Source organism: Cricetulus griseus, chromosome 8 (genome assembly GCF_003668045.3).
Source record: "Cricetulus griseus strain 17A/GY chromosome 8, alternate assembly CriGri-PICRH-1.0, whole genome shotgun sequence".
In the NCBI taxonomy this organism is placed as follows: domain Eukaryota; kingdom Metazoa; phylum Chordata; class Mammalia; order Rodentia; family Cricetidae; genus Cricetulus; species Cricetulus griseus.
In genome coordinates, this window is record NC_048601.1 from 85,849,800 (window position 1) to 85,863,487 (window position 13,688).

Sequence of the window (13,688 nt, forward strand, 5' to 3'; positions counted from 1 at the left end):
AACTCCCGAAACTGTGAGCTAAAATAAATCTTCCCTTTTTATTTCTATTAGGTATTGCAATTTGGTGACAACTGATAAATAACAGCCACACACCATACACAAGTACCACACACAGGCACACACACACACACACACACACACACACACACACACACGCACGCACGCACGCACGCACGCACGCACGCACGCGCACGTGCGCGCTCGCGCGCGCGCACACACACACACACACACACACACACACACACACACACACACGTACACACACTTTGCATGAACTGCTCAGAAGTTGGCCCTTGCAGAAGGCAAACAGTTTACAAAGAGAGAAGGTAAGTCTTCCTGTGTGGGAAAGGCTTGTTCCTGCACCCGGAAAAGCCCCCCAGGATTAGTTTGGAAAGACACTGTAGGAACTTCAGAGCAGGATGCTCTGTGGAAGGCCTTCTTCTCCATGCCACAGTTTGCCAGCTACCTGCCAGACACCTGCATTCTCCTAATCTCACCACCAGTGTGGGATCTGGCAACATATTCACCTCCACAGTGAAGCTCACTCCTCCATGGGTTGAGGCCAGACCAGCTGGCCTGAGACTGAACCCCGCAACCCACCTCCTTCCCAGCATAGGCCTGGAGCAAGAATCTGCCACACACAAAGCTGCCCCCCGAAGTGAAGCCACAGCTTCCCCAGCTGAGAGGATGGAAAGTATCCAGACAGAAGCATGGAAGTGACTGTAGAAAGATTTGGTACAGAGAGAGATGATGGAGGCAGCGTCCTTGAGGAGGCCAAGGTCAGAGTCTTGTGGTGGGGACCGGCTGGCAGAGGGGGAGGGACAGGTACACAGCGAGACCTAGGAATCACCAAGTCTTGCTTGAGTGAGCGGTGAGGAAGAAGAGTATTCCAGGCTCAACTGGCTCTGATTTGGGAGGTTTGGTGGCTCCTGAGATCCCCCTGTCCTTCTGTGCATTCTCTCCCCGAATGGCTACCCTCTCTCCCCACCCCTCCCCTGCACTGCGGCAGCACTCATCAAGGTCAACAACAACTCTTCTCTGCCAAATCCTAGGAACAATTTCAACTCCAGCTGGGCTGTACTCTGCCCACCTGACTGGCTACAGATTTGGGAGACATCCTGTCTTGGGCCACCTGCCACTCACCTTGGATGAGCTCACCCTGCTCAGGGCCTTCATAGAATCACATGTAGACATTTCTAGTCCTTGGCCTCTAGCCACTCTCTGGGCTGACCCCAAGGTTAGTTACCTACTGGATTTTCCCACTTTTAGGGGCCAAAGACAAGCCAAATGCGGGGAGTTCTGAACTCCACCCAGACTCTCCTACTAACGTCACATTGGTTTCAGCCCAGCTCGATACCTGAGAGTCGCTTACTGCATCTCCATCAGGTACAGTATCAAGTCCTTCTTGGTTTCCTCCAGACACACATGGACCCTATCTGCCTTCACTGGGATCACAGCCTCCTCCCAGATCTCCCTCAGCTAGGACCAGAATCTTTTCAAATTGCATGGCTTGGTGACTCCCCACACCAACCATTAAGATCCCCAACTCATAAGCATGACACCTGCTGTCCCTGCCTACCTGTCCCTGTCCCTACCTGGCCTGCCAGGCTTACTTCCCCTTTAGCTTATGAGTGGCGAGGAAATGTCTTCTTGGTTGTGAGCCTGGCCTTTAATGGCTGAGCCGTCTCTCTAGCTCATGAGTCATGTCTCCCAAGGAAAGGATGTGAAGAAGAAGAAAAGCAAGGAGGAGGAAGCCCCAGGATACCACACTTAGGAGTTAACAAAGGAAGCACGCCTAGTGACGCAGTGGAGAATATATACAAAAGTGCGGAAGGGGGGGTGGGGAGGGGTACAGAGCATGTCAGACAGCAGCAGAGAGCTTCGGGAAAGGAACCTGACCTTCAGAGGGTCTACAAAGTGGGAAAATTTCAGTGTCCCATAAGGGAAGTGAGTGACTGGCCACGTCCCACCTCCCAGGACTGCTAGGGGGACTAATGAGCTCCTATACAGAAAGTTCTATGATCAGCAGCATGCTGACTTCACGCATGTTGGTTGTCATTAGCCTTAGTTTTATTATTTCAATGAGATGCTCCTGGGAATCACTCCCTAGAGAGGCAACCCTGCTGGAGACATAGAAACTCAATGACCAGCTGCTGATAGACACAGAGCAAACCTGAGCAGGCAGAGCCGTGGCCTGGGCAGGATTCCTGACCCCATGGCTCCTCTGTCATAAAAATGACTTCTGGCAGCCCAAGACAGTCTCAGCTTATAGGTCTCTCAGAATTTAGACCTTGCTCCTTTAGCACTCACACTAGTGACACTGGCCTGTGGCATCCTGCTTATGGAACGACACCCTCTGGGAGCTGGGAAAATTGTTAAAGCTCTATATGCTGAGTCCAAGTGTATAGACACTCAGTGAACCAACTGAGGAAAGCTATCTATGTCCTATCAGGCCACTATCAATGATTCCTGTCCACCCAGGATGTCTCACCAGCACCCAATTGTCTGTGACATCGTGTCCTTGAAAGAGACCCAACAGTACATCTTTGGCTGCCATGGCCCACGCTAACTGTGAAATGCCCGTGAAGCACGGCCACGTCTGGCCCATACCCCAGAAGCCCTGGCCAGCAGATGTTCTCATAATTGGAACATTAGGCCCTGGCACAACCAGCTGCTATTCCAGCTGACAATTCTGAGGTCAGGGAGCCACACAGAGGGCAAAGATATGAGAGCTGAGGGGCAAGGAGTGGCAGCAGCCAGTATCCTGAGTCGGGGATCAGAGGGGGAGGCAGGATAAGTGATACATGCTCTTAGAGTTTTTTCATTGACTTCCCTGTGTCAGGTGTACATGAAGCTCACAAGAGGACAAAGCTGTAGGAAGGGCAGGGAGGGACTCCCTTCTGCATCTGCCTAGAAGAGCCCAGATTTACATGTGGTCTCCTCTGCTGTGACTAACAGACCAGTGTCACAGCCAGGGCCAGGTGGCTATCGGTACCCCCAACTAAGAGTGGCCAGAGCTAGGATCTGGAGCAGAGATTTCAGGGACTGTCTGCTGCCTCAGAGATGACAAGAGCCACCAGGACTACTTTCTGATGTATCTACCGAGTACCTTCCCCAGGATTCCCAAGGACCTACCTGTCACAAGCCTGGAAACTCTCCCAGTCCTAAATTCTGTCCCTAGTTTTGTCTTCTCATGAGGCCAGGACAGCAAGAAAATGCAAAACAAGATCTCCAGGACCTCAGGACCTATGGGTGTGTGGGAGGCACACACCTATAAAAACTGACCACCTTTAGACAGGACAGGAGGTGGGCTCCCAACAGGGCCTTTAGGTTTTCTGGCTAGGACAGAAACTATGTCCCTGCCATACACACAGAACAACACATGCAGTTTCCACAGCTCAGCAAGTTAATTTTGGTGGCAACTGAAGCCTTCACAATGCCTGTGCTCTTACACCCCCCTTCTTTTATCCTTTCCTCTCTCCCTTTCTACTTCTCCTTCTCATTTGCTCATTAATTCAAAAGAGATTAAGTGAAGACACAATGAATTCGGAAGTACAGATGAATCAAAAGCAGCCAGTCTGGGCCTCACTGAACTTACAATGGTTTGGAGTACTATGCTGAGTGAGTGTTATGCTAGTTTCCTATTGGGGCTGGAGGGTTATATAAGGGAATTTAGCATCTTTGGGTGGCACAAGTTGCTATCATACCGTCCTGGAGGAAAGAGGCCTGAAATGAGTCTCACCCGGCTAAAACTGGGCATCAGCAAGACTGCTAGAGGTTTGAGGGGATGAGCCTTTCAAAGATCCCAAGTTCAAGTGGTCACCAGTGTTCTTCGGCTTTGCGGTCCTTCCCCCAAGCTCCAAAATTAGGAGCTTGGCATCTTAAGCTTCCTCAACTCTCCCATCTCTCCTTGTTTTTAAGGGCTCTGATGATCACTCTGCATTCATCCAGGTAACCCAAGGTGCTCTCCCTATATCATCAGATTATGTGCAAAGTCCCCCTGTCAGGTAAGGTCGCACATTTGCAGGTTTGGGGAGCTGAGAGGTAAGAATTGCTCTCTAGATGGTAGCAGGGGATCTTTCTGTGCCTTCCATAGAGAACTTTTAAGATAAAGTCCAGGTGATTCAGAGAGGTGCACAATGGCAAGAATGGAGCAGAAAGCCATGCCAGGATATGGTGGTATCCCAAGAACCATGAAGGGGTTTGATTCAGAGTAATAGCAGTAAAGAGGGACAGGACTGTGTAGGACCGTTTAAAGACAGGAACTACAGGGATTGTGGCAGACAGGGCTGGAGTATGGCATAGATGACTAGTGCTCTCCAGTATCATGTGACTACTACCCTGAACTCTAAGCCCTTAGGAGGTAGAAGAGGTGAACCAGTCTCCAAAGCTACCCTCAGGGCCTCTACTACCATTCTCTCTCTTTCTTCTTAGCCATACCCTTGAGACCACATACTGTTGTGTAATGTTTGTTTAACTAGTCAAAGCTGCATTACATTTGTTTAGGCTGCATTTGTTTAATGATGGAAAGATGTATTGCTTTGCCTGCCTAAGGCACCTGATTGCTCTAATAAAAAGCTGAATGGCTAATAGCCAGGCAATAGAGGGATGGGGTCCTGGTGGGCAGACAGAATAAAAAGGAGAAGGAATCTGGTTTGAGAGGGAGAGAGAGAAAAGAACAAGGAGCCAAACAGATGCGTAGTAGGACATGCAGAATGAAAAAAAGGTAAAAAGCCCTGAGGCAAAAGGTAGATGAAGAGAAACAGGTTAATTTAAGTTATAAGAGCTATTGGGACAAATATAAGATAAGGCTGAGTATTAAGTCTCTGTGTCATGATTTGGAAGCTGTTTGTGGCCCAAAAGAAAACCTGTTACATCATACAAACGGTATCAGTGTTCCAACAGAGAAGGAGCTTGGGTCTCTTAATGACCAGGCAACACTAAATTCTATCTTCCCACTATAGCTAACTGTACTGACTGGTGACTTGTATAAGAAAAAGAAAGCCATTGTTTAAGGTTGACTTATAACTGCAGCATAGTCTATGCGATGATGACTCATGTACCAGAGAGGTAAGAAAGTATCACTGATGTCATTGTCATCCTGGTTTCTGGCTTCGGTGTCTTTATGGATGGATGATGATATAAATGGGTGGGAAGACGGATAGACAAATGGACGAATGAATGGATGTTTGAGTGTATAGATAGGTGGATGGATAGGTGGGCCGTGGGTGGGTAAGTGGTAGGTGGAGCGGCAGATGGATGGATAGACTGTCATAATATATGGACTAGTTAGGAATCAAATGGTCAGAGAATTAGACAAGTTGAAAATCATGTTTGGTGTATGCTGGATTTGAGATAGAAGTAAGAGCCAAAATTAAACCAGATGAGAATGGGCAACGTGGCCAGGGTAGCTGGATGATTATCCAGTGAGAAACTGAGTTCACAGAAGAACACCCCAGAATGCCAAGGCTTAGAAGTGGAGCTGGCTAAGAAGGCTGCAAAGGAAAAGTAGGACAGGACAGTGAGACAGCAGCCAGGAACGTGGGTTTCAGAGAAGGTGCTCAAGCTCCCCCTTTAGGGCAGGCCTTGAACCCCTTACAGCTTGCTTCACTTGGTGACTCCCCACCCAATCCCCCTGGTGACCTCTTCTCTACTCCTTAGGTTGGCACCAGCCCCCACTCCAGCCCTCCCAGCTGAACACACACAAGCCCTATGGAGGACTGAAGGCAGGAAAGTCTGCGCACTCTGAGAGATGTCCCCACCTTCCCTCCGACATGACACTCCATACCAAGCAGCAGTGAGTCCTGTGACAGCGGAGGAGACAGAATCTACTTAGGCGTGGAGCTGAGACAGAGAGTGCATGAGCCATTAGTCTTTGAAGGGAACAGAATGAGGAGCTAATCAGAGGTTGTCATGGTGATGATTCTGTCCAGTTCCACGTAGAGTTCAAAACTCATGAGTCCAGGGACACCAGAGTGACAGAAAAAGCCCCAGCCCTCCCTTCCTTTCAAGATCCACCCAGGGATGTTCAGGTATTCTTAAAGAAAGCCCTCCATTTAAGCATGCAATTTGAGGGTGAAGAACAATTCAGTTTCCTGAAAAATCACTTGACAGCCAAGGTTTCTTGTTTCATCAAACGAGGACCCCTCCCTCTCCCATTTCAGTGCTAAGGGGAAAGGGCAGAGCTGAAGGCAGCAAATCTCCAAATGTGACCCGGAGCCAGCAACACACCTGGCAGCCTCCTAGAACACAGATGCTCAGGCCCCAGCCAGACTTAGGTACGAAATACCCTGGGACCACCTAGCAATCTGTTCTTAGCAAGCCCTCAGGAGAGTCTGATATATGTTTGAGTTCCAAAGGGGCCATCTTCTGGAGAATATGGGTCTGCGCAAGCCCTCAATCAGGTTCTTATGAAGCCTACATAAGGCAAGTTCCTCAGAGCAAGGGGTTCTATAGACACCTACTTCCTCCTGCTTGGGGCTGGTTAGTGTTGGAGCTTCTGGAAGGCCAACAGGTTTGGATGTGGGGCTGGGGCTGGCTGGTCTAGGCACCTGAACTCTACCTAGGACAAGTCCAGAAAGGCAACATGAAGGGCCCTCTCCTGACCTGCCACGGTGCTGCTGGCCTTGCCTATCTCTTTCAGCATGTGGCATTCACTGAAGACTAGCCAGACCAGCTCTTCCCAGACACGGTAAGGTTCCCAGTGCTCACAGCTCAAAGTCCTACAAAAGAGAATGTGCTGCTGACCACAACCTAAACAAACAAACCCTGATCCAGGTAGAGGGTTCAAAGAACAGAGCTACATGGCCTGTTGTGCATATACCAGCCCCGGTTCCCTGTGCAGAGCAGGCCCCCTCCCCATCCTCTGCCTCCTCCAAGGGCACTGCTACAGTGCAGCAGAAAGGGAACTCCCCAGTCAGGAGTTCTGGGCACCCACCCAGAGCTGGCTGAGACTCCCCGCGTGACTTGCCAGTGACAGCACCTCTGGCTGTAGCCGTTTCATATGTTATACGGCAGAGCCAGACTCAGAGTTGGCTCAAGTCCCATGCAGGATCCAGGGATTTGGAATGAGAAACAACACGGTGAAACATACCTCCATCCCAGATCCTCTTCCCAAGAAACCCCTTTAACACACGCTCAAAATAGAGGGGTGGTGTTTCCAATGCTTGAAGATCAAGAAGATGAGGGAATACAGGTGCCTGGCCAAGACAGTTATCCCCAACCACACAGTACCACACATGGCCCCTGCCTCCAACAAACCAGGCTTTCATTGCAACAGTCCCAACTTTCTAGATATGCCATGGCTGTCTCCTAACCTTATACTAGAGCTGAGAAATCCCTGCCACCAGTGATGCCATCACCATGTTAAAATCACTCGAGTGTTTGCGGTGATGCTGGTGGGAACACACACCTCATTGCCAGTCATGTGACACAGCACAGCACACACACATTATGTATGGTGCAGAATAACTGACTAAATTCTTGGCCCATGAATCCAATAAATTATACTTCTATCGTTATTTCACTGTGTACTTAACTTTTCAGTTTTACTGCGAAGCATTGTGACACGCTACATATTCTCATAAGTCCCCTATTTACAGTCTCTTGACTGCACAAAGTGGCCATGTGCCGTGGCTGACCAGCTCACCAAGGTCTGCATTCCTGAACTGTGTGGTGATTTAAGAGGCTACCCAGCCACACCACCCTGGGGTGGCCATGGCATTGAGAAGCAAGTGAATGCATGGGTATACATGTGTATAAAAGCAGCCCCGAGCTCACACTCCCGGGAGCTGAAGCAAACTGGCAGGCTTTCTTCTTCATTTTTCAGGCCTGTCTCGGGGTCACCATTACTTTCTGGCAGTGTCTGTGCAGATAAGTGCTCAGGGACAACATGGTTGGAGAGGTAGAAGGAGACCACAGCTGACCAATCCCTACTCTCCCCAAGCAAGGCTAACAACACAACCCAGCTCTTCATCCCACGCCACTCCCAGGGATAATGCGATCTTAGGCTGATTCACCTGCTCTGTGGCCTTTTCCCTCATGCCTGACTCACATGGACACAGTGGTGGAAATGGTTCTCTAGAGTTGTCAAACTTGGACACACTCTGCCATCAGCTAAAGGCTGGCTCTGAGAACACACCTCCTTGGAGCCTGGGTCCAGATGCTGCTGACCTTGGCTGAAGGTAGGAAAGGACTGTTCATGGTTATCTTACATTGTTCCTAGGGACTTCAGCGGCCACTGCCAAGTACAGTGAGATGGCCCCTGCTCTAGGGGCACAAGGTTGTTTAATTTGAAGGCCCAGATGAAGGCACCCCTAGAGGCAGGCATGAGGCTCATACAAAGCTCAGAAAACATGAAGGCCTTCCCTTGGGGGCTGACAACAGGGGTTAGCTGTCCTGGCCCCTGAACCCTGGCATGATGCCTGGAAACTGCCTATTCAGATGCTTGTTTGCAGCAGATTGTAACAGGACCCTTAGAGCACAGATTGATGGATGCTTCACTCAGCCCAGCCTTCCCAAGGGGCCGCCTTCCTCTGCTCTTGCCCTTCCTTAGTGGGCCCTTCTACCACTGCAGCACTTACGCAAACACCTTTTGCCTTTGTGGGGCTCTACTCTGAGCAGGGCAGGCCCTCTTGAACACAGACCCAAAGTCGTCTTCTCCTTCTCCACAACTCTTCGTATGTCCAGCAAAGAAGAAATCTGGAATCAGGGAGACTTTTCACTCTTCAACTTCAGTGTCATGGAGTGGGGGAGCTCAGATCTCTGGACCTATCTAATAGTACCCAGTGGCACCGGGCATTGGTGGCACACACCTTTAATCCCAGCACTCAGGAGGCAGAGGCAGGTGGATCTCTGTGAGTTCGAGACCAGCCTGGTCTACAAGAGCTAGTTCCAGGACAGCCTCCAAAGCCACAGAGAAACCCTGTCTCGAAATAAAAAAAAAGTACCCGCTGGCTGTTACCACCCTGGCATGAGCTTCTAGATAACGGGAAGGAAGCAAGAAAGTGGCTCTCTGAGTGGGCGACCTCATCTTCAAGGGAAGAAAGCACCACAGCTGACTTAGGTTGACAAGCTGTGCAGACATGAGCACTGAAGACCCAAACCTGAGCTGCTAGCACCTACTCTGTAAGTGCAGGCTCACAGTTCTCACCTGTATTAAGCCACCCCTACCTAGGCTTGCTTGCTCTCCCTCCCTTCCCCACACCCCCCTACTCCCACACCCCCCACCTCCCACCCCCACCCCATCTCCTCAGCTCCCTGAAGCCTGGGCTGGTTCTCAGCTCTCCCCTGTTGTGGGATATTTGATCACACTATGTGAAAGGCGCCTTTTGATTGGTTTAATAAAGAGCCGAATGACCAATAGCTAGGCAGGAGAGATTAGGAAGGACTTCTGGGGATGGGGGTAGTGGGGGGAGAAGAACTGGAGATGAATCTAAATGCTCCAGAGAAGCCAGTGAGACCCTGAGGGAACTGGACATACAGAATGGAGGAGAGGTAAAGAACCCTGTGGCAGAACATAGATTAGTAGAAATATGTTAATTTTAGTTATAAGAGTTAGTTGGGAACAAGCCTAAGCTAAAGGCCAAGTTTTTATAATTAATAATGTCTCCATGTCTCCATTTGGGGGCTGACGGTCCAAGAAAGTCAGACTACATGCCCCTTTCTTTCAGAAACCCTTTCCAGAGAGTTCCAAATGGTGTCTACCTCATCAGAAGAACCTAACCTAGCAGAAGGTGGGAAGCCTATAGCTTCCCACACCATGATGCAGTGACTCTGAGGTCCTCAAGCCTTCCTGCTTCCTGCAGATGACAGCTGCTAGGTAGTAATCGCCCCTCCGTTATACCCAAGAAAACAGAGCTGTTCCACATCTTCAAAAGTGATATGGAAATCAGGCCAGACCTCAGAGTATGCTGTCCTGCAGCATTGACTAAGGACAGAGCCTGCTCAAACCCAGGTCCCACTTGCAATGAACTGTGTCCCTAAGCAAGGTGCAGAGTTCCCTTGCACCTGTTTCTTCATCTATGAAGTAGGAGTGATTACAAACATCCCAGCCTTCTGTGTTCTCCCACTGGTCCTGGCTCACCCGCTGTTGATGCCCACTCCCTCCCCCTGGTTTTCATAGCTCTAGCGTCTCACCAGAACCTCCTGGGAGCTATCGAATGTCATGTAACTATGTCAAGCCGATTCTCATTTATTCTGGACTGTGGCTTGTGGATGTTCTCCTAAAAAGACCCCTGGTGGGTGGGTATTCCAAGCTACCCAAGCCCTTCCCGTTCCTGCTGGCTCTTGCCTCTTCTTCTCTAAAGCCCCTCCCATCCCCACCCTCCCCTCTTTATATGAGTGCTCCAGTCACACCTGACATCTTCTGCTTCAGCCTTCAGACAAGGACACCCTGGGTGGGAGCAAGCCTGTCTCGTCAAATCCTTCCACTGGGTGTACAACTGAGGAGTGTAATTAAACTGTACACAGCCTCATATAGTATGCCTTTACCTCTCTTCCTTCCCTCCTGAGGGTGGCCATTTGGGATCAATGGCTCCAGGTCAGAGGGCAGGCTGCATGGGGTCTACCCACATGGTAGACAAGCACTGGGTAGCTACTGCCTTCAGGACCCACTCTGCCACCCACACAAAGACAAAGGAGCCACTTTGATCAGAGATCCTTCACATAGTCTTTGGGTTTCCTCCCACTGTGTACCCGTCTGCCTGCTTCCTCAGTTTCTCTAGTTGGTGTGGGCTAGAGTCCACTTTCTGGTCTGGCAGGGAAGCAGCCATGCCATGCTGAGAGCACCTCACCCTGGTCAGTCTTTGTGATGAAGCTGCTGGTGTAAGGCTGGCCCAGTGGAAATTCTGTTTCCTGGGCTGCGGATTAATCATGTGTTCAAGCAGATTGTTCTCTGAAGGGCTGGGTGAGTCCAGAGGGAAAGGCGCACCCCTCAGGGTGGAGTGGAGCCCCACCCCCAGGCATAAGCAGCCTGCTCTGCAGGACAGGAGCAGGAGAAAAGGACAGCGTCTCCAAGATGCCCACCCAACCTCCCCTAGAGCTGCAGGGGGAGCTGCGCCCCTCCCTCAGGACAAGAGGCTAACATGAACTGTTAGGAGGCACTTTCTGTAATCCTTGGGATTATCTGAGGGAACGGGCTAAAAATGTATGTGGCCACATCCAGCACAGGATACAGGATATAGGAACTCCACATTAACCAAAGCCCTGGGGTTGGCTTCTGCTTTCAACCTTGGCTTCTGCTGGACCCAGCAGATAGGAACTGATACTATACCCTTGTTTCCGTTGGCCACATATTCTATAGCCCAGCCGTCGTAACAGCTGCATTCCTGCTGCCACTGGTCCCAGGTGGCCTATGAACAAGCTTGTTGACAGCTGCTATCCAGACCAAGCCCAAGAGAAAACAGTGGCTACTTTAAGCCACCCAGAACATCCCAGCCTGGCCTGGCACAAGGAGAGACATCCCAGTGTCACTGAGCAGAGCAGATGTCAAACACCATGCCTTCAGAGGGCATTCTGCAGGCTCCAGAGTTTCTCACACCCTCCCGCCACTTCTGCAAAGCTAGCTTGCATGTGCTAAGGACACCAGGACCATCTGCCACCCTACTCACCTGGGGAAGACTCGTTTAGGCCCATCATATCATTGGCCCTCTGGATCTTCTCCAGGCACATGGCTTGCTCCTTCTTGAAGATGCAGTCAGAGTGCATAGCAATAGCCTGTAGGACATATAAAACAGACAATGAGAGAGCAAGGAGCTCCATTGAAAGCCCCTTGCTTTGACTTAGAAGTAAAATGGTAAGGAGGAGGATGACAGACCTCAGATCAGCAGGGGCAACAACATCTGCTTTGTTACAGATGCCATGAGGACTCTCCCCAGACCCTAACTCAATGAGTGGGTCCCACAGGCTCCTGAGCCTCAGTCTCCACCACACTATGGTGACATTAGCAATTGCATGTGCTGCCCTCTAGCCGCGGAACGTCTGTGTGTGCATGCATGCTAGAAGCCCATCGACGTTGCAAAGGAGGGACTAGTCTTATTTTCATCACTTCCTGTGGCAGATGTGTAACCAAGTAGAGATGTTGGTTAACTTGTTCCAAGACACATGGGTGGCGTTAACAGAGTTGGAATCTGGTGTGTTGGCTCTTGCTGCACTTTAATGGGAGGTGAGAAATGGTAAACTGAGGGCTACCAGAGCGAGTGTCCTTCCACAGCAGACGAAGGGGTAATGGTAGGATTCAGAGGCCTTTCCACTCTCTTTCAGAGGAAGAGAGACAGGCTCAGAGATGGTATGGTACAAAGCCCAGCTCAGGCTCCACAGCAGGATCCAGGGACTTTACAGCCACACCCTGCTATCATGATAGATGACTAAGTTTATTTCCATCAATCCCCAGGTCAGAAATGGTTCCCTTGGCAAAGATCTGAGCTGCCAAGGGCCATGTCCCAAGACAGGTCGAACCCCGGCTGCTCACAGAGACACGATGTTCCTGTCCTGTCACATAGGTAGATACAGATCAGAAGGCTGGGTACCAGGCGCTCGAAGGACAGTCTAGTCCTGACCCAAATGGAACTCTCCTCCTCTCCTGATCTTCATCCTTGCTTAAGAGAGATCTGAGCAGAGGGCAAGCCCCTGAGTTTAGATGTCAGAAGGTCTCATGAGATGGGGACCAGAAGACCATTCCGTGGCCCTAACCAGAGACCCTGCACACAGTTGAGTTATCCAGATACTATGCAACTCTAAATGTGATGGCACATGTCACCATCTTAATAGATTTGTAAATTCTGTAACAAATTTCAGTCCAATCGGCACCAGTTGAGGAAAATCATTTATCTAATTCACACTACAGAACCGTGAGTGGTGCAGTGTGTGGCGGGGGAGGAGGCGGTGAGTGTTGGCAGAATTTGACAGACGTGCCAGTGGAAGGGACAGCTTGGCTGAGAGTACACAGAAACAACTGGTTCTCCAGGTGGAGACTCAGTACATTTGTGCAGGGAGACTCTAGGCCCTTACCACAGGCAGCAGGAGGAGAGCCGTCAGGGAGCCCTGCAGGACTCTGGCCATGGTGCTTCCCAGCCTCTATCTCTGGCTGTTGCTCCCAGCAGTGGAGAATCAGAGCCAGAGCCGCTGTCCACAGGCTGAAGGGAAGGAAAGACAAAACACCGTGTCAACTGCAGTGGGTTCCCAGTCCTGGCTTCCAGGCCTGGTTAACCCTGGGGGCCCAAACTTCTTTTTTCACCCTTCTGTCCTACTGACATGAGTTGAGCACCATCTGCACTGGGCCCGCAGTAGGCCACTGCATGTGGTTACATGCCAGCTCAGCCACCAGGCTACTGGAACACTCTAAGGCAGCTTATTCCTCTGCAGTAGACCAGCTGTCTCCACGTCTCAACATTGTCTGCTTCCACACAGGAACAGCATTTTGGCTGGCATATGCAGGCCCACCTAGCAGTGACATTTACCAAGCTCCCTTGTTCTCAGGCACCAGCGTGAGCCTCTTGTGCAGGGCACACATGCTCCCAGCTCCTTCCCTTTCCCTTGTAAATGCAGGGCCCACATCTTCAAGAGGAGATGGAATAAATCCATTCTGCTGGCGAATGACACTGGAGTAGAAGCCAGGATCACTGTGCAGTCTGTGGCAGCAAGACACCTCTCCAGCCTGGGTGGCCTAGCTAACTCCAAACAGCTCTGGT

General features: G+C 50.6%; 1 protein-coding gene across 4 annotated transcripts in view; it reads right to left on the bottom strand.

The window, feature by feature from the left end:
• Adcyap1r1 (ADCYAP receptor type I) overlaps positions 1-13,059 on the bottom strand; it is a 39,492-nt gene extending 26,433 nt beyond the window's left edge. For all 4 annotated transcript variants that reach the window (XM_035448764.1, XM_035448763.1, XM_035448762.1 and 1 more), the window contains exons 1-2: positions 13,009-13,059; positions 11,610-11,715 (exon numbers count right to left, since the gene is read on the bottom strand). In XM_035448764.1, coding sequence (XP_035304655.1) covers positions 11,610-11,715; positions 13,009-13,059 — 157 coding nt within the window. The remainder of the gene's footprint in view (positions 1-11,609; positions 11,716-13,008) is intronic.
• Positions 13,060-13,688: the final 629 nt, after the last annotated feature.